Source organism: Amblyomma mixtum, chromosome 9, assembly GCF_055824585.1.
Source record: "Amblyomma mixtum isolate Tamu chromosome 9, ASM5582458v1, whole genome shotgun sequence".
Taxonomy (NCBI): domain Eukaryota; kingdom Metazoa; phylum Arthropoda; class Arachnida; order Ixodida; family Ixodidae; genus Amblyomma; species Amblyomma mixtum.
Window position 1 is genome coordinate 20,205,672 of NC_143020.1, and position 21,002 is coordinate 20,226,673.

Consider the following 21,002-nt stretch of genomic DNA (forward strand, 5'->3'; position numbering starts at 1 on the left):
TTCCGGTGGGTCATGGACTGGCTTGCTTTCGGCTCTTGAGTTCGTAATTAAAAGTTGAACGTATGGACGCAGGATTTGCGTCACGCCAGGAAATAATTTAGAAAAGCAGCACCGAATACGTAAAGAGGGTTGATGTTGGGAAGTCCCTTTCAACTTTGCTGGAAACTTCGTGGTGTACAGAGGGCAAAACGAAGGTCTAGAACGGCATAACTGTGTGTTCCACAGCTCCTAAAGCCGCTGCGAGCAGGAAAGCAAAAATAACGATATGATCCTGTGAGTTTACCTGCATATGCTTACTTCGAGGCGATCTTTATCCAAAACGTATGGCGACATGTCACGTGCTCAGCCCAATACGCGCCCAGAACGCGTTCTAGACAAGCGTTTTGCCCTCTGTACTTTCAAAACAGATGCGAAGTAACGGCATTCAAATAAAGTTATTTTTTACGCAAATTGCCAGTCAGTAAAAAAAGCAGAAAAAAAACCAGACCACTTGTTCCTTATTATAAGGCATTCATGAACATCCATTTATTTTAGCATTGGTCAGAAGCCCTCGTCCAGCATAGAACACTTGTTGCTGCCACTAGGAGCACGTGCACACAAGGAGCTTGGCATTAGGGATTCGGTTCGCAGCCAGCAAGGAGCTGCAAAGCCCAGTCAATTGCCGGTTTCAATAACTTGTGAGGTACGGAACACCAGAACTTCAGTGATTTTTCCAGACACCGGTACGTGTCAACAGGACTGAAAAATAAAAAAAAATAAATTATTTTCGTAATGATTATTATAGAGCAACAGAACCTAGTCACACGAGCGAAATCATGTTAAGCATGGTCTCCATTGTCTCAAATCAAAGGTCAACGTAAAACATCAATGTCAGGTGGCCATAGTCATATGACCGCGTGGTCATACTGCCATAGCGTGGGAGATACTAGCAGGCAGCAAAATTCTGCTTTACCTTGCGAGGCACTGAAGGTAATTGTAGATGTGCCCATTCTCTCAATTCAAGTCTCTAGGTCAAGGGTGAGGGTGAGGCATTCAGTGTTCACAGTCATATGATCACGTGGTCACACTGCCAGTACTTGGGTACTACCACCGTACAGTTAAGTTCGGTTTGACTTTGAGAGGAAGTGAAGGTCATTGTCTCATACACATCGAAATTGGAAGTTGTACTGCGAGGAGTAAAACTCTCGCTCTATAAAGGGTGGCCAAAGGATGGCCGCTCCTGCCTCGGCCAATTTCCCCTACGATATACGGAAAAGCAATGGGCAGACACATCCAATCTCTAGATATGTCTGTACTTGAACAGCTGAACTGGGACGGCTGTGATAAGCGGCAAAGAAAACGAGAGTCGGCAAGCGAGTCTGGGCTAAAATGGAACTCGAAAAAGACGTCGGTTCTTGCTTATAGAGTATAGAGGACTGAGAAGGCACTCATCGATAAAAATGTGCGGACGACATTTACGCATCACTGAACTAATCATCCCTCTATTAACTACCAGCCACCTCGGGCGGTAAAAACAGCTCTAGCAAACAACAGACGCCTAAAACAAAATATGAAACAGCCACTCACTGGCAGCGGCTACTAATCCACAGACCACAATCAAACTATTTGCAGAAAAGCCGTGCTTTTCTTAGCAGGCCTAAAACGAAGATCGTCACAGAAGGCGAAAAGGCCAAGAACATTTTAAAGGGTAAAAGACAACGGAACACCAATTTTTTTATTTCCACTTTCATCCACATGTGACACATAACTTCACAAAACTTGCATTCTGCAAGTTTGTGGTCATATAACTTCTTTTAGCATGGAAATGCAAGTATCTACCAAATATTCATTTTTTTGTGGCCGGCAATTTGACAGGCGCAAATCGGTATTAATTTAGAACACATATTTAGGGGCATATATGAAGAAAATCATCAGTGCCTGAAACGAAGGTGCTAATTGGCATCTTTCTATGTTTATTAATTGGAGGTGATGATCATAAGAAAAAGAACAGCGTAACTACTTTATCTCTTGAAATAAATTGACTAAAAATCAGAAAGAAAAAACCACATTCTACCTGGGGGATCCTAACCAAAACATTCGAATTTCACGTGCAGTGATCTACCTGCTTAGCTACGGCGGCGGCTCTGCAATAACCTGCTTTCTGCAGTATGTTGCTTACGTGCAGCCTGCCCTTGAGAATGGTCACCCGCGCCACTCTTGTCTGTAGCAGAGGTCACTACAGCAGCCGCTGGTTACTATGCACGCACATAGTCTATGCACCGTCACTTTAACAGTCCTTCAACCACATGCCTTCACATCGATTATAGGTGCACATTAAAATTACCTATTGCCGAGTAAAGGCGTGGGCGGTAGATAGCTCTTTGGTCGTGGGTCAGTTCTCGTGTCTACGTCTCTTGACTGCGTGCCTGTCTTCTTTGTAGTGTTTCAAGAAAGATGATCTTTCAAATTGGGATATTTACACCGTGTTTTCCAGCCACAACTACAGCATAGTTTTATTGGGCTTGCCCTGATAATGACTTTTCGTAGTTTTCCATAATTCAGCATACTCATATGGGCACAGTGCATTTATTTCTGTTTATAGAGCAAGAGATTTACCCACAGTTCTCGCTTCAAACACCCAAATCAAACGCAATAATTGACCCTCTTCTTATTTTCGGCACGGAGTACAATGCCACTGGGACTTAAACATATAGTGCTCACGAAAACACCAGAGCAAACAAATAATTAAGCACGCTATTGTTCATACCAAATTCGAAATGTTATTTCATATTGTGGACCAGCGCAAAACGGACAATGGACCAAGGAAAGAGAAGACGACACGGGCGCTGTGTCGTCACAGCCCCCGTGTCGTCTTCTCTTGGTTCATTGTCCGTTTTGCACTGGTCGCCAATATGATTTACTTTCAACTTGCCCAGGAAAACGTATTGTGAAATATTATCTATTGTTAAAAATGACATTTTCATCTTATGGCATCTAAATACCTCTACCACCTAGTTACCACTCCAGACCAATTATACTAACCATTCAGTTCCAAGGCATCACTGCCCATATTAAAGCACAGTTTTCAAATCCATATCAATGTCAACAACCAATACCCACGGGATACTGGCGAACATTCACGCACTGTGGAATGTCAAGTGCATGGACTATGTTCAAGTGAAATCTTGCCTGGCTACACGAACCAAGAGTGACTGCTTAGTAAAAGATGCGCTTTATACGTAATTTAGGCATGAAATCTGACAGGCAGTAAAGACATGCGTATTATTAAACGGCCGTTAAGCCTTCTTGACAGTAGATATTATTGTGAAGTTAGGAAACCAAAATTCAAGCAGGAAAAATATGTGTTGCACATGGCGTTCTCGGTGTTGTTTAGCTGAATAATTCGGATTCATTTTGACGGCGTTCTGCTGGACGTCGTGCAGATTTATCTCGTACTTGCTGAGTGGCTGTGCTCTACTATCTGAGTGCGTTCCTCATAGCCTGAGTTGTTTTGGGACGTTAAACCCCAATAAACCAATGTACTATCTGAGTGCTATTTGCGAACATGGATGTCCTCTAAACCGATCAGCAGGGAGCTGAGTTTGGCGATTGCGTAGTTTCAGAACCGCCTTTGTGTGTAACCAGTGGCCACCAGGCGAGCTCAACACTTTACTTTCTTGAAATCTGTCTTCACGGGGGTGTTCTGTAATTCTGCAATGAAGGCATCGAATACGTTGAATGCAGTGCCGTCATAGAGCAGACTGACACACGAAAAACAACCATCACAAAGCGGCCTCTCAGGTGGCGTGAAGGCGAGTCGTGTCATTTATATGCTGTTGAAATGATTCATGCTTTTGAAAGAAACTTTTCAGCGTCCCTGACCACTCTATCTCGGTAGCACATTTTGTATCCCATAGCATTTGCATAAGAAACGAACAGTTTCGTCAGAAGAACACTCACTTGAGGAAAACTGGTGCAATATAATGGCTGTCTTGTACATTTGATGAAGACACGATGAAGACATTAAGCTTATCCTTCTCTAACCTTCTTTCAGCATCCGTTTCGACCTATGTGGTCGAAACGTACAGCCCGGCCAGATGGGCCACATCGCGCATTAACGCACAGTGTTTATCGATGGGCTTCTAACAAAATACCTGCTGAAGCCAGACTGCGGGACGTCCTCGGCCGGGGACGAGTTTATGATGCCCGATCGACCCAATGCACGCCCATGCAAAGAAGAGGCTGCGCAGCAGACGCAGATAAGGAGAGTATAACTTATCACGCTCGCCTCGTCATAGTACGCGCGGTTGTAGACGGTAGAGCACAGCTCTCTCAGCTTTCCTCGATGATCAGCCCCTTCGACAATAGCAAACGTGGGAGGCGCCGAGAGAGGCAACTGTGAATATGTACTGAGAATCAATATGCTCTATCCATCCAGAAGGGAAAATCTCCTGTAATAAATATTTTTCTTATGCTAAAGCGACGTCCCCATTCAAATCTGGACTTTTGGCCTCCCTTCTCGCCGCAGAGAACTTCATATGCTCTTCTGATAAAATATAAGGCGTAGATTCAAAATTTGACCTACTGCTAATAGCTATGAAAAATTCAGCGGCAGTGAACGCGGCACATAAGAAAGCGCTAGGACTGAAGAAAGCGCTACGGCCGATGGACCTCCGTCAGCCGCGGTTTGTCAGTGGTTATGGTGCTCGGTCACCCGAAAGACGCGGGTTCGATCCCGGCCACGGCGGTCAAATTTCGATGGAGGTGAAATTCTAGACGCCCGTGTATTGTGCGATGTCACTGCAGGTGCAACAACTGCAGGTGGTCCCAATATGCGGAGCCCTTCACTACGCTGTCTCTCATAGCCTTAGTTGCTTTTGGACGTTAAACCCGATAAACCGAACCAATCCAAACCAATGGACCTCCGGTGGTCGCAGCGCCTTAGCTTTCACGTTGATCAATTGCAAAAGCGCCGAGGGCTTTACCTTTCCTAACTAGTGAACACGGTGCTAAAGTGCTTCCGTTCTCCGGAGCCTCGCACCGGACAGTGGCACATCCTTCCTTCTTCTGAAAGCTCCGTAGAAGCGGCCCTCAATCAGACGGTGACCTTGTGCTCATCTGTGACGCTTAAATGCTGCAACTTCGATCTGATTGCTTGCGGTGATATTAGAGGACGTCGGGATTCTATGCTCAATGCCAAAAACGTGATCGCTATCTACGGAGCACCTCTCAATTCTCGAGATGCCAAAAATCAATACGTTTTCAAGCAGCAAGTGACAGACACACCTTCGTAAACAAGCCATCTTGCCAAATGTAGTCATACATCGCTCCATTCCTCGAGGTCGAGTTTGCCGCGAATAGACGTACTTTATAAAAAAACACAAAAAATAAGTCGACACAGCATCCATTCCACCACTTAATATAACGCGTATGGCGGCTGCCTTTGCGGAAAATATACTGATATGCTTTTTTCTACACATATAAGGCCAGTCAGGAAATCACCACTCACTGATGACTACGCACTGATCACTACTCACTGATTGATCATTGAAATCTGCCGTGCGCAAGTGATGCACTTGGAGGACCTACGAAAATTTCGATGGCCAATTTTAGTGGACAGTGAGAGTGCCTTGTGACTTGGTATAAAAAAAATGAAAATTGGTTTTTAGGAAAGTAAATGCAGCAGTAACTGTTTCATATGTCTCGGTGGACACCCGAACCGCGCCGTAAGGGAAGGGATAAAGAAATAAAAGTAGGAGTGGAACAAGAAAGGAAGCAACAGCTGCCCTAGTGCAGGTCTCCGAAGTAATTTCGACCACTTGGGAATCTTTAACGCGCACTGACATCGCACCGCACACGGGCGCCTATTGCGTTTCGCCTTCATCGAAACGCGGCTGCCGCGGTTGGGTTCACAGCCGACCGCGACGGCCTGCTTCCCTTTCCAGAAGCTTCATTCGCCCTTATCCACCCGACTGTTCCCTCCAGAAGCGCTACTACCGCCAACCCACCTACCCCCACCTTCCACTAATGCTCCGCACATAGACGTCCGCACAGGTGCTGAACGAAAAAGCGACGGCGAAATCGAATTGAGGTATGCAGTCGGAAAGGCAACTTCTCTTCAGAAACAACGCCCACCAGAAACCCTCCCCAAAAACATCTGCCGCGTGTGTGAAGCCATGTGAGCAGTAAAAGCACGAAACCAATCATCGAGGGTAAATCGGAATGCATGCGCACAAATTTAGCATCCGACCTATGATCGTCCCTTAACTGTTTTGATATGTGACAGTGCTGATACGATTTTCCCAAATAATACGTCTCGCGCCAACGTATCAGTGACTTCGTCTAACTCATTTCTGGCGTCACAAAAGCGGGCTGAAAGTGCACGTATTATCAAATTCTACAAATATACAATGAGATACAAATGCAGGTGTCCCGCAGTAAACGAATACGCTTAAGCATAGCACAATTTCTCAATCAATCAATGTGATCAACGTATATAGAAGCGGGTTTGCGCGCATAGTTAAGCATACTGTATCAGTCTTGTGTAGAAGATTAGGTTGTGTTCACTGACGGATGCACATATTTCGCCTCGTCGGAAAAGAGATTCGGTGCTCCCTCAAATATTAAATCTTGGCGCCTTCTGCGCGCTTCGGTGAAGTTTGTTGCAATGAATTGTGCGTTGTTCCCTGCTCTTTATTTCACGAAGACTTGAGCTTTTGAAATTGATATTAGTGGTGGAGCAAGTTAGCTGGTAGCTGAGAGATGGTAGAGCAAGTGACGTTCGGTGACGTTCGTTTATTCTCTTTGGTATCGCTTTCAGGAGCTGTTTGTATTCTCAAGCAGCTAAAAGCATTTTAACTACATCAGCCGCATTTTATGCGTGCAAGGTGCAGCCGGCCAAATCTTTTAGCTCGCGTGCGCGACCGCCGCTGTTTCTGTGCTCCTGCGCTTTGGGATGAAGCAAACGTGCGGAAAGCTCAATAATAAGCACGGGCTTAGTGAGCCTGGGCTTAAATTTGATATTTTCACAAGTTTGCTCTGTGATAAGCTTCAGGAGCCCGGAAAACGCGGCCGTCACGCACGCCAGCTAAAGATTTGGCCGGCTGTACGTATGTGCACAGTGCGAGAACATCGAGATGGAAAAATAGAATATTTAATAAAGTATGTAGTTCACCCGCTTTCCTTCTTGGTTTAATTGCACTTCTTTTCCCCTTCTTGTTTCTTTCCGCGTGCGGCCGACAAGCTTAAAATACCTTGAATGACATTCAGTCTGACCGGTTCTGAAATATGGCGTCCTTTATTAAAATACACTCTGCAATACCGGCATGTACCTGTTACTGTACAAGACCACCATATATGAAAACATAGGATAGCACGCCAGTAAAACCTTACGCGCGTATTTGGGGCAGGCTGTCAAAGGAGGAATTAGCTTCAACGATGAACATGTGCATTTCGAAACGTAGGGGATGTGAACGCAGCTTTTATTCCAGGTGTTATACACGACACGGTGACAAGAATTGTCCTCGAATCACCGTTCTATGTAGAGAAAAGTTCGAGATGGAACACAGGATTTGATTACACGCATTATTTACCCCCTGAGTAAAGAAAATGGTGTCTCCGACGTCTCAGCGATGCAGATTTACAAGTTTTCTGGGCCGATTTAAAAGACAGGGAAAAAATATGCAAGCGAAACATAGCTTGTCCTCTTGATTTTTTATATAATGATGCAATACCTGAGCAATAGCATTTCTCAGCCGATAAACTATTATTAATCGCTCTGTAAGCATTTCAGGCCTGAGTGACAGCACCAGAACTGAACGTTGCACAGCAATGTGTGGCTGTTCAGAAGAATTATAGAAATAAAAGCGGCATGGCATGAAACGAAGGAGCAGAGAAGCAAAGGAGCAGAGAAAAGAGAATCACGTACAAGCCTCTTTTTCCTTTGCGTGTCTTTCCTTTCCCTGGTCCTTCGTTTTAGTTTCGCTGCTTCGTTGTTTCAAGATCCAATACCAACTCACCGGCAACTCTATCTTGTTACAATGTACTACGACACTACGGCAGGAAGGTAAAGGAAAACGCATTCACACTTACTTGCACAAAATGGCCTTTGGTAGTTCTTTCCAATTCGGAATGTTTGCCAAATATTCAAACTTGCATTTCACGAATTTTTCGATGTCCACGCACTTTGCCACTATGTCTATGGCATCACGTCTTTTCCGGTCTAGAAAACGAAAACAGGCAACAATTCTTGAAAGTCTCCCAAGGCCCCGTGGACGTGTATGAAGTCCTTAACTAGCTGGCCTTTTCGTTCATGTTAACGGGAAAGAATAGGTAACTATACGCACTGATACAAATTTTTTACCACTGAGCTTACGTTACTATAAACATGTTTTATTTCAATTAGACTTTAATCGATGTCACTGACATCAGAGTTGCCGCACTGTGCAATATGCCGTGCACTGTGTCAAGACCACTAAGCAAAAACCGGTGACCATAAAAATACTTTCAGCGTTGGTGACGGTAGTATATCAAGAAGGAATATGGTAATCAGGTCTCAAAGGAACCATTTTTATTATCGCACGCTTTATTTCACCTCACTTCTCTTCGGCTCGGGAAAACCTAATATTCACCTCTTTTTACCAAGTCACAAATTTGTGTGTTGTGCTCCCACATCGACCGTTTCAGTGCTTTGTATGCAAATACCCTAGCCGATTTGCGTTTATTTATTGTGCTAACGACTTATTTTCTATCCTCTTACGCATGTTTTGTTCTTGAACTCAGGTAAACAATTAGGGGTGCATTTTAAGCAGGAACTAGTTTCAGCCAGAGCCCTTATGGCATGTAGTGCGCCCTTTGCCAGCGTTGAAGAACCGAGAGTATGATTTTGTTCTGTAAAGCACAGTGTTGCTCGGCGCATTTATGTACTTCAGTTTGTAGTGGGGCGGAGGTGAGGTGCTGTAAATTTTTGAAATTTGTAACACTGTCCGCGCAAAAGGACGCACTCAAAATGCTCCATAAGGACACACTTTGCCACTTGAATTTTGATAAATATTCTGCAATTCTGTCAAGGTCTATAGTATATCACGAATGATGTGAATCGACTCTTTCGCTTCGAAATCGGTTAGGTAATGGTTTAGTTTATGGCGCTGATTACATCTCGCGAGGGGGCCATACCAGCATCGATAACTGTGCTCAACACAAAGTTGTTAATTGAGACCGCTGGTAGTGAAATGTAATTACGGGAGAGATGCAGCTTTAGATTATGCGACTTTTCCTGGCGATCAATTTAGCAGGCAAGAACAACTCCGTGTATGTTGTTTCTGTATGTGGTACTGTTGCGGCTCCGTACCGTTGTCTGCAGTTTGAGCAACTTTGTTTCGCTGTATTAAAGATTTTTTCGAACTGCTTTGCGGAACACAATTCCTTTTCTACTAGTTCTCCTCTCTGAGCAGTGAATTCAGAAACTCTCATGTGCTACGTCGTTTAACAAAAGGTGAGTATAGTGTATTGTGCCATCGCACTTTACTAATTTTCCACAACAAACGCCCAGGATTTATACCGGTGTACGGAAGCCTCCTTGGTCCTCCTTGACGACAATCACCAAGCTTAATTTTTTCACGAAACGGGTTATAAGTTTCAAACGCTACTTCAGTAGTCAGAGATTTGGAATGAAGTCAGCGCTCTTAAGTTAGGCTCCTGTACTCTTTTCTTATCTTGAATATAGCTTGTAAATGCATCTCACAAGCACGGGTATTTATGGACATGGTTAGCCTTTCTAAAATCTCCTAAATTACTCGACAATTTCTATAACCTTTTAGGAAGATATAACCTTCCGATGCGAGCTTACCCGGGCTCCCATTATTGCGATGTTTTCCACACGGGGAAATATTTCTACAGAGGCAATATTTTTATATTTTGAGATAGTGTGTCTAGATTGCGGAGGAAGAATTTTGTTACCATTCCCGACGCTTTCACCACATAAGGCATCTTCAATATATCTGTAGCTTTCCTCTTGCCGGGCAAATCGCTTAGTAATGTTTTTTGGGCAACGCTCGATCCTCTTGTGGCAAGGTAACTTTTCCTTCAGGCGGCTGCAAAAGAAATAGTTCGCCTGCTGCATTTATACAAACAAACGTGTGGGTCTCTTTCCCGCTTGCACACATATGACCGCAAAGAATAATAACTGCAAGACAGGACAGAGAAACATTACCTAAACACCACTTGGACCTGCATGTTGGGCTGGGCGTTGAACTTTATCGAACTTTTGGTCACCGCTTCATGCCATAATTTAATTAAGATTGGAATCCTTACTGTCCATTTCTCTCAAATTTTTCGGCGACCAGCAGCAGCTCCTCGAGAAAGCACAAGCAGCAAAAACAGCCCACGACTACCGGGCTAGGATCGCCAACCACGTCTATCCTCTTACCAATCTATCAATTGAAATTTCGTCTCCACCAGCATTTCCATTTATGCAATAAAAAAAATTAAGTTGGACTGCATTGGCCAGCGTGTGCGTGGTTGAATAAACAGGCTGGCGCAAACAGAGATGCTATAGAGTTAGTATGTCCGCAGTTGTAATTTGAGAAAAAGGACTAAAAATGCGCCTCTGCTGGTTTGTCGACACTTGCGAGGCCACTTGACGATAATTGCTGTCGCAGTTTTCAGAGCAAGTTTCACTCAGGGGTAATATCTAGTTGTAGCTCATCTTCAAATCTCTTCTGGCAAACATAGCACTGACCCCAATTTCAAGAGGTAAAAATGTGGGCGCCTTGAGTTGATTTCTGCGTTCTCGGTATAAGATTTCTCATTTTTAAAGTTTTCATGCTATCCTAGGCTAAACTTCCATAGGGTTCCATTAAGACTACTGAAGACTACACCACTCAGTTAAAGTTACTCTGTTTGAAGCTGTCGATGTTGTCCTAAAGAAACAGAGTAACGTGAATTAATTCATGTCTGGCTGAGCTCGACTACCTCTATGATAAATGAAATATTGAAATTCGCGGGCTAAACTAGCGAGGACCGCTCCACATTTCCAGCCACGCGAGGCTTATAAATTTTCAAAAAAGGGTGCTAATTATTTTCAGAAAATGGGTTAGGTTTGTGCAACCAAACATGCATGACTTTTTTTGTTTTTATACAATTTCAGTTCATCTTTTGTGATGACTTTTGCTGATTGGCTGAATATAATCTCTATCGCCTGAATTTCCAGTCTAGCTGATGTGTTCCGAAGGTTTTACAGCTCGTTAGCATTCCTTCATGATTAAAGTGACATTTTTCCTAGTGCTTTAAGCAATAACCTCCAAGAAATGCGTACTATTCTTTTTTCTTAGCTGTTGCAGCACATCTCTGGAAAAAAATAGGTGTCGCCTCGGTCATTTCATGAAATGGTGCCATTTTGTTTTAAGAAATAGCAAATATACACACCTGCACACTCTCAGCTCATCCGCACCCTCCGCTGTCTTTACGAACTTCTCGTCCGGAGGCAGAGACAATGTTGACGTGAGTACGTCAAGATAGCTTGCGTAGCACCTAGAAATTGTTTCCTCGGCGCAAGACTCTTCCTTGTCACTCTCTTCTATCGCGATAGAGAAAGAAAAAGAGGAGCTCCTGATGAAGTATTCAAGCCCGAGGACATCATTATCATCATCATCAAGAGCGCATAACCTTGCACAACTACAAAACTTCTCCAGTGCAGCCTCGGAGCTCTGTGCGTGAAGCGAGGGACGGATAAATCGGAGCAGTTAACTATTCTTTCCAATCCGCTAATGCAAACGAGTAAATATTCGACAACCTCTTGTGCACACGCCTGATTTTCGGCACTTAAGAATGTTTCGTAGTTTACTGCCCTGCAGGACAAAGTTAGTGTTCATTAGAGACGCGTATAACGGATGTAGCATGCTGAGAGGAGAAAAAGCAAATAGAGGTACTCAACCTTTTTCTTTAATGTTTTACGCTTTTATTTCTTATGCCAACTTTGTATTTGTCTCTCGCTTCCCCATTACTGCTGTTTCTTTGACAATTTAGTTCAAAACTCTTGTGCTAGTTACCTTTTGACTATCTTAAATTTAGTGGCACTCAACTAAATTGTGGCGTCTTCTGTACAGGACTGGCAGCCATTCGCGGTTCTTTGTAAAAGAGTGTGCTCTATAGACCGCGTGCTGCCAATTGAACGCTTCTTGGGTATATTTCTTTGTCCTTTTCTTTTTTGCTTACTGTGAGCGTTTTTTCCTAGTCATTTGGTGCGATTTTTTCAACACTAGAACATAAGCGTCATTTGTGGTTGCATGGGTCTTGCGTACAATACGCAGCAACTCTCAATGAGCTCTCCTCGCAAGGAGCCCTTACAAAAAGTTTTAGACAGTCTATAGAGTGTCTATAGACTCCTGTCTATGAATTCTATAGACTGTCTACAGACAAATCCTAGAGAACAGTCTATAGGCAATACAAATGCCAAAGACAGTCCATTGACAGTCTATAGATTTATGGCCATACACTTTTAGTAGACTCTTGACTATAGACAGTCTACAGACTATGATTATACATAAGCAATATCTATAGAAGTCTATAGACAGTCTATAGACTTCTTATTGACTCTATTGACTTCCTATAGATATTGCTTTTTGTCTAATCATAGTCTATAGACTGTCTATTGACGATTTTTATAAGAAAGTGAAAACAGTATTCACCAAGATTTTTCATATTCAGGGTATAATTGTCTTTAACATGCATAAGTCCAATATCTTTAAGGCATATCGGTAATGCGAGCCTCGCCGAAACGGTTGCGGCGGATTTAGAGCATTCTGTGTACCTTAAATTTGAAGTTAATAAATTTGGCTTAACTTTTTAGTGAATGACAACGAGGATTTCCTTCGGGTAACTAAATATAGAAGAGAGATATCTTAGTTTTCTTTACGCATAAAATGTCGTAGCCATTGGAGTATTCACAGAGCCGTTTTTTGGACAAGCCGCCGGTGCAGAAAGTTTTGGAGATATTACATACTTAGTACAAGTACGAGCGTATCTTATGATTTCCTCAGTTTTACATTCATGTAAAAAATATAGAAAGCAAAAATTTAAATGCTTTACTCCCTTTTTTGATAGAACAGGAGACCACTGTATTTAGCATTCGATTTCCAGTCCGTTGTCGTAAGCATGTTTTTTTTTTACTTTCATTTTTTATACCAGATATCCTGGCGTGTTATAACCAGGGGTACAATTTTTGTTACGCCTCTGTAATTAAGTGTTTCGCCATTCGGCATTCTTCGATTTGTACGAGTGGCTGACAATTGAGCTATTTAGCCTAGCGGAGAACTACTAGCGAGTCCGCTCACGCGGCTGCCCGAGCGTTTCTTCCCCAGGGTTCCACTCAATTCCCCGGTTCTGCCGCGGCAATCATACCGATTCCGCTAATCTCTTACGCGGATATCAAGAACCATTTATACCTCTGCAGGAGGGTTCTCCCGGGACCTGCCAAGGGTTTAGACAGAACCGAGGAGTGCCACCTCAGACGGCTACAAACCGGGTCTTTCCTAAATCCAGCCGTACTAAAACACGTGGAGCCGACATTCACGGGCAGGTGCAAATTCTGCGGGCAGTATGCTGACCTATACCACATGGTGTGGGCCTGCCAGTTAAATACAAATATAGCAGTTATAAGTCAGCCAACTAGGGAGGGCTGAGAGGGGGCCCTTTCCAGCTCGGAACTGGAGGCCCAGCGGGCCCTGATCCCGAGAGCACGGGCAGCGGCGGCAGCCAATGGCGTCCCGGAATAGGGACTGCCACCCAGGTCAACGACCATCCACAGCTTTCGTTCTGAATTCAATACAGTGCTACAAGAAATGTTTTCCCCTCCTAGCGGAGACGTACACCAGTTTACCATATGCCGGCACCGCACGCGCGGTTATCCAACTTGTCGCTGACCTGCCAGTGGGCGTGCGCAGTAGGTCGGCAGTATTCCGGTATATGCCCCCGTTGTTGTAAATCTGTCTACTATTCTGTTCACTTCACCGAACGCCTCATCCTTGTGTTCTTGAAAACACAATGAACATTTCAAATGCAACATTTCGGTCTTATTATAGAGCATCTCACGACAGGTATAACCAAACTTTGCGAGCTGCTGCATATGGCTCAGGGTACAAATAGCATGAGAGAGCGCTCCAAAGCGTGGGACTTTACCCTTTGCACACCACGTTTTCAAGTTGCCATACTAAATAGAATTATGTCATGGTCCGAAAAAAATATTTTCTGTAATTTAACGACGGGAGATAATTTTCTTCTTCGGCACGTATACAAAATGCATCTGCGTACATATCTTCCCTTCGATGAACAAGTCTGCTTAGAGTAGATTTCACAATGGCCAGCAATTATGGCGTGGTAGAAATACAACTGCAGAGTGTTCAATATTTTTTGCGAGAGCGCCAAGGCGCTGGTCAAAACTTTCCAGGCAGCAGGGTCTGATATACAGCTTTGTAATGAAGGCTTTACTACCTCCCGAAGCTCACGACAAAGAGATGGTGAGGAGGAATTATATTGTCACCAATCCAGACATAGTATTCATCAGTAGTTTCCTGACTATATTGCTCCAAAGGCGGGCGCCGTGGGCTCAGACCACTTGTACAACCCTGGACACATTGCACGTCTCATTCAAGGAAGCATGTTTCACCATATCGCGTTAGGCGACCAAATAGAAATTCGTTACGCGGTTGCCTTTCACTCACGTATTTCTGTGGCAGTGCGCTGCACTGTTTTTGCAAACTTGCATCTCAATTTGCTGCAGCTAGCTAGTAAGCATTCTCGGAAGGACTTTTGCAAAAAGATTGTTTTTTCTTAATCTTTTTCTTTAATTTTCTCTAGGTCGTTGACCCCTGTTGTTTTATTTTCATTTGGTTCGCCTACGGTAACCTCTTGTTTGGTGCGGGCTTTCTTTCACATTTTTTGTTTACGTTTGTACTTCTTGAGTGGTATACAATAGATAAGAAGGACAAGAACTGCCACGTTTTGTTGTTTTGCCTGGTCAATCCCCCGCCGTGGGTATGTACCATTAAGCCTGAGGATATCATCATCAACATTATCATTTGCCGCTCGGCAGACCGTACACTGAATCACGACGAAGTGACGTCTTTTGCACAATCCTGGGGCCCCAAGGATTACACATGATTGATACCGCTCCCGCAATTGGGCGGATTCTTCTCTGGAGGGCTGAATGACGGCGCTTTGTAAGAAATACCTTACCTAATTTCATGAAGAACTGTTCAACTCGCTCTTTGAGATATTTTACCTGTATTCAGTATACATTTAATAAAAAAAAATGCTAATTTTTAGCCTACCACTTGGATATTTATTGCATTCGCACCTGAGTGGAGTAACGGAAAACAAGACATCCGCCTTCTTGTCTCCGTATGCGCAAAGGCTTTTAGGCTTTTTAAAGCCACTGCTTTGCATCTGTATCGTGCAAATAATCTGTAAGGGCTTATATTAAATGAAACAAGCTAGAAAGCAACTCCATGAACGTAATCGACATTACAAATCATTTCGAACATATCCACGAATGTTTTCTTCCGCCGTAAGCAATCTCCATGACCCTTTGTGCAAGCTCACATCAAAATGACGGCTACTAATAGCATGCAAGTTCAATTTCACATGCAGGTGCATATTACCGAAGAAAATATTTGCAAATTAACTCTCATGCAAGTTAACACTGCACATTTGTAAAAGTCGAGATTATTTACCTTGCTCGGAAGAAACCCAGTTTGGGATAGTGATCAACAAAAGAACCAGCGACAACACTGCCATCTCCAATGGAGGCGTCATTCTTCAAAAGGATTCAGTGCTCTCCTGGATTCCTCTCTACTGCAGGTGAAACCAGCACACTGAAACAGTAATGAAATGAGACCCCTATGGAGAAAACCCCTGCAATAAGTTTTATATTCATTGCAGATGCGAATAATACGGGAGGCAATGAATCAATGAGAAAAATTCTTGTAAAAATTACTTAAGAAATGTTTTCTTTTAGCCAAGACCGAAGCGATCAGGTAAGCCCGGCTGCGTGTTTCTGAGAAAGCAACTTTCGTCCCAAACCACTGCACACATAATAAAATCTGTATTCAATACTTCAAGGGTGTTTGGAGGACGGACAAAAAGATTGCTGAAAGCTTGACTAGGTTCGTAGTACAATACTTATGCAAAGAGAGGCATCACATAGGAAAGAAAAGAAAAAAGACAGAAAGAAAGACACAAAAACTATCTGCAGCTACTGCTGCAGTGAGAAAAAAAGTGTGAAGCAAACTACTAAGCGAACGTGAAACATACAAAAGTCCAGGATGTGAAATCAGCAATAAGCAAGATACATAGGGAATGAAATTGTTCTCTTAACATACAAAAGTGCGCACAAATTATAGACTTTCGTCCGAGACGGTTGGTATACTCAGGTATAAAGAGCAATGCAAACGTAAATGAAAGATAAAATATAAAATCGTTCTAAAGAATAACAAAAGCAAACTGACATTCTAGTTCGATATAAATTTCGTTCGTTGGTTTTTCAATGAAATAGACTCTATATCTGTATTTTCATCCTTCGAGATATCATTTAACATTGTCAACAGCCTAAATTTTCACTTATGATTTCTATAACCAGTATGGCATTTGTTCACATTCATTCTTCGCACTTGCGCCTAGGATAGGTATGGGTGTATTTTGCTAGACCTGCAAGCAATTTCAACAAATTAATAATTGTAACTGCTTCTAATCTATGCTTTCTTGTAATCAATAAAAGCAATATTTAGCAGTCGGTTATTCTGGACATTTTTCTATCACCTGATTCACAGCGTAAAGATGATCTATTGTCGAGTATCCTTTACGAATGGCTGCCTCATCACTTCGTTGATTGAACTTTAAGGTTGTTCTCGCGCTATTACCGATTACCTTAGTAAATACCATGTAGCCAACGGGCTGTTACCTGATCAGCCTGTAATCCTTCAAGACTGTGACTTCTCCTTTGTTATGAATTAAGATAATGTTAGCGTTCTTCCAAGCACCTGGTACGAGGGCATTGCGAATACAGGATTGCTAGTCTTTCTAGCTCAATCTCTCCTCCGGCCTTGAAAAATGCTGCTGTTAGCTGATCCTCACCAGCTGCTTTTCTCCTTTTCATTACTCCTAACCTTTGCATCTATATGTTATATTACTCCTAAGGCTTTCTTTACTGCTTCGCTACTGGCGGGATGTCCTATTGCTGTCCTCTACTGCCTCTCCCAGTAACGTTCTGATTACATTGCTACTGTATAGATTTGCGTAAAACTCTTCGGCAACTTTAGCTATCCATACCATATTGCTAATGACATTGCCCTCGTTGTCTCTTAGCGCATAGATCTTGCTTTTCCTATGTCTAGCTTTCTCGTTTCTACATTTATGCTATCTTTTTTCTCTCAGTAAGTAAAGTAAAAGTGCTTTATTTTTTCGTTAGCATTATACATTTGAGAAAGGTCAGGTTTCAGGCAAAGCTGCCAAAGCTGCTTGACAGGTCCGGAAACGTGCTGAGAAAATAGGCCAACGCTGGCGTAGAGGTAGTGCATCCGCCTCGTGTGCAAGAAGACCAGGGTTTGAAATCCGGTGCCACGCATTTTTCCACCGGATTTTTAAAAAGGAAACGAAAAAAAAACTCCGCATTTCGATGGAATTGCATAACCAGTCCTGGGGTGCGGCCTAATCTAGGTGACCAGAACCGACAGCACACTTCCTCACCCGAACATGATTTGGCCACCCAGGAGTAGTACTTGGGCTCAAAGTTCTATGAACAAAACATTTAACCCCCAGCCCTCAGTCCCTAGCGACTGCGGAGCAGCTGACCAAGGCGGCGGTGCAACCCGTGACGCAGCGGAGGGTGCTGTCATGCCGGGAAACCCACCCGGATTCCAATTCTGCCGGCCGCTAACTTTCTCCTACGAGCGTCCCTTTTGAGAAGCCCTGGTGCTGCGCCGCAAGGCACGCGCCCTAACGCTCCCTTGACAAGCCACGAGGCTGCGCCGTACGGCAGCGGAGTCCTAAGGAGAAGCATCTGCAAGCAACACGCCTGGACCTGTCCCAAGAAGCCAGACAGTGAGGCGCCGGTTTCCTTCTCTCCCGGACGCTTCCGCGCGCGGCAAAATTTGAAGCGGTTGGCCCGCGCGATCGCTGATTGGTCCTTTCGGACTGCCGTCGAGTGCTGCCTTTGGATTGGCCAGTTCTGAGGGGCCACCGTTACTCAGGCTATATAAGCCCCAACGCTGCAGCTTGGAAGTGTGTGACTGAGTGACGGAGTGACCGAGAGACCGACCCACCGTGAGTCGAGTGCTGCTCACGAGTGGAGTCGGATGGTGTGACGTGCTGGTGTCTCGCTGATCGTCGCTGTGCGAGAACAGTCGCGTTGTGTAGCTCTCAGCCCCCGTGCCGATGTTGAACTATATTATGCCCTGTACATAATGTATAAAGCGTTTTCTTAGTCTCACCGACGCCTGACTCGGAGTCTTCGCTACCGCTAAGAGAGCTGGCAACGCTCAGTCACGAAACGGGTGGCGAGCGCAACGGGACCACCTCTATGGCTCAACAGTGCTAAGAATAACTGGCTCTAGACAGGCCGCCATTGGAAACAACCTGGCAACGTTTAACGCTAGAACCTTATAGAATGAGGCTAGCTTGGCAGTGCTGTTGGAGGAATTAGAGGGCATTAATTGGGATGTCAGAGTGCTTAGTGAGGTTAGGAGGACTGATGAGGCCTATACGGTACTAAAGGGCAGGCACCTACTGTGCTATCGTGGATTAACAGACAGACGAGAGCTAGGTGCGGGATTCGTCAACAATCAGTATATAGCTGGCAACATGCAGGAGTTTTACTGTTTTAACCAGAGGGTGGCATATATCGTAATTAGATTTAATAACAGGTACAACCTGAAGGTGGTGCAGGCCTACGCGCGTATGTCAAGCCATGATAACCAGATCGTTGAAAGCTTCAAAGAAGATGTACAGTCGGCAATGACCAAATTAAAATCACAGTGCAATGTACTGACGAGCGTCTTCAGTGTGAAGGTAGGCGTGATGCAAGTTGGAGACCAGGTGGTAGGAGAGTTTGGCATAGGCTCCAGGAATAGTAGGGGAGAGTTATTAGTAGACTTCGCAGATAAAAATAATTTACGGATCATGAATACCTTCTTCCGCGAACGAACAAACAAGAAGTGGACGCGGGAGAGCTCCAATTTACAGACTACAAAAGAAAACAGACTTCATACTGTGCGCTCACCCTGTGGCCGTAGAGGATGTAGAGGTACACGGAAAGGTCCGTTGTAGCGACCACATAACGGTAAGGTCTCGTATTAGCTTAGATTTGAAGAGGCAACGGAGGAAACTAGTGAAGCGGAAGGCTATTAACGAGTGAGCGTTAGGAGGGAAAGTAGAAAATTCAAAACTTCGCTGAAGAAAAGATTCTCCGCTTGAATTGAAGAAGGCAACCGTAATGGTGAAACAAGGAACGTAATCTCATAGTTTTCTTTATGGAGTGCGCCGCAGAAGTAGGCGGTAGAATGGCTCGACGGGATTCCGGAAATCTGTCTCAGGAGACTGAAGGTCTCGTTAAGAAACGCCAAAGCATGACGACGTCTAACTCCGCAGACAGAACAGAAATAGCAGAGCTATAGAGATTAATAAATAAACGCAAGTTAGTGGACATAAGCAAGTTTAGCGCGGTGATAATCGGGCAGTTCTCGCATAACCGCACCTAAATCCCGTTTAACTGTTTCGCGCGCCGCCTTTATCTCCTGCCGCAGTTGTTCCCTCAGATCACTGATTTGTTTGCTCATTTTGAACAAAATGCACAGCAAAGTATCTTTCTTACGCACTGTCTCAAGGGTACTCAATACCGACATTGGCAGGGAACAAAAAGGTAAGTGCAACGTGCTAAATATAAGGGCTGACAAATAAGGGCTGACAAACCAACCTGCAAAACAGATGGAATGAAGGCTCAGGGTGTGCAGTCCGCTGCGCTCTCAGTGCTGCTGCCAGTGAGATTTGTCTATGCCGGGCTGGCTCCTTTTATTCGCTTTGACGATCCTGGTGACGTCAGTCTCACTACGCAGAAGCGACGGTTGTTTTTACACCACCAGCCAGTAGACTGAGGACGATTCCGATAACAGCTTTTTTTTTCTTGCTTCCGCATCGACTTGTACAGGGATGATATCAAGATTCTGCAAAAAAAAAGTGGAATGAAGGCTCAGGGTGTGGAGTCCGCTGCGCTGCCACTGCTGCCAAGGAGCAGTGAGTCATGCTGCCTCATCCGGGATGTTACTTCGTAGTGGACTAGAATCTGCGTTGTTTCTTTTTTCTTCTGGAAGGTTGCAGTCGACATGAAATAACGGCCAGTGCTTCCTCCGCCTAGTCGCCGACCAGGAACGCGCGCTACAGATCCATATCGTTCAAGCTTATATGTTGAAGGCAGTAAAAAAGGTCGGCTCCGGCATCCCTTTCTTCCAGACCTTTCTGACAGCCAGTTATACCCGCCACCGCTAGGAAACCTACAAAATTCTACTTATCGTCAAATATAATCTGGCCGCCCTAAGTGGCGCACGTATCTGCGTATTGCCTCCATCGGGACACGAAATGTCCTATTAATAATCAGATATATCTCATTTTTGTCAAAAATGGTATCTCTGTCCCTCTTAAACTTCTTATTCTGGTATGAGGACTTGCGAAGGCATCTCGTGATGAATTTATTATTGGAAAACAGAAGCTAGGTTTGCAACATTATTTATGCAAAGAATTAACACGCTTCAAGCAATGATCGGGCTTTACCCTGTCCTTATATGCATTTCCATGTGACCAAAACAAAATTGACCAATAAAATTGATTTTCTTGCCTTGTCGAACTGCTACTGGGATCTCTTAAAAGATTTTCAAGGAAATTCATCCCTCTAACCGATGCATATCAGGTGTATAGGTTTTGAAGTGTTAACATCCCAGTTCACTGAATCCCGGGAGAGACCGCAGTTGCTATTACTTCCT

The 21,002-nt window shown here is 44.1% G+C and overlaps 1 protein-coding gene and 1 pseudogene across 1 annotated transcript; both read right to left on the bottom strand.

Annotated features, from left to right (window-relative positions):
* Positions 1-21,002, bottom strand: part of LOC149328447 (uncharacterized) — a 478,240-nt pseudogene that overhangs the window by 366,910 nt on the left and 90,328 nt on the right.
* On the bottom strand, positions 588-15,816 carry LOC149328453 (uncharacterized). Its single transcript, XM_089558891.1, has 5 exons — positions 15,708-15,816; positions 11,404-11,554; positions 9,937-10,070; positions 8,071-8,200; positions 588-738 (listed from the first exon to the last, which is right to left on the bottom strand). The coding sequence occupies exons 1-5, from the start codon at positions 15,787-15,789 to the stop codon at positions 612-614; spliced, it is 624 nt and encodes a 207-aa protein (XP_089415017.1). The 5' UTR covers positions 15,790-15,816; the 3' UTR covers positions 588-611.

Coding starts and splice junctions, on each gene's coding strand:
- LOC149328453 (XM_089558891.1), bottom strand. CDS start 15,789: ATGACGCCTCCATTGGAGATGGCAGTGTTGTCGCTGGTTCTTTTGTTG. Junction 11,555..15,707: donor CTGGGTTTCTTCCGAGCAAG/GTAAATAATCTC, acceptor CTATCGCGATAG/AAGAGAGTGACAAGGAAGAG. Junction 8,201..9,936: donor TGGTGAAAGCGTCGGGAATG/GTAACAAAATTC, acceptor TTCGTTTTCTAG/ACCGGAAAAGACGTGATGCC.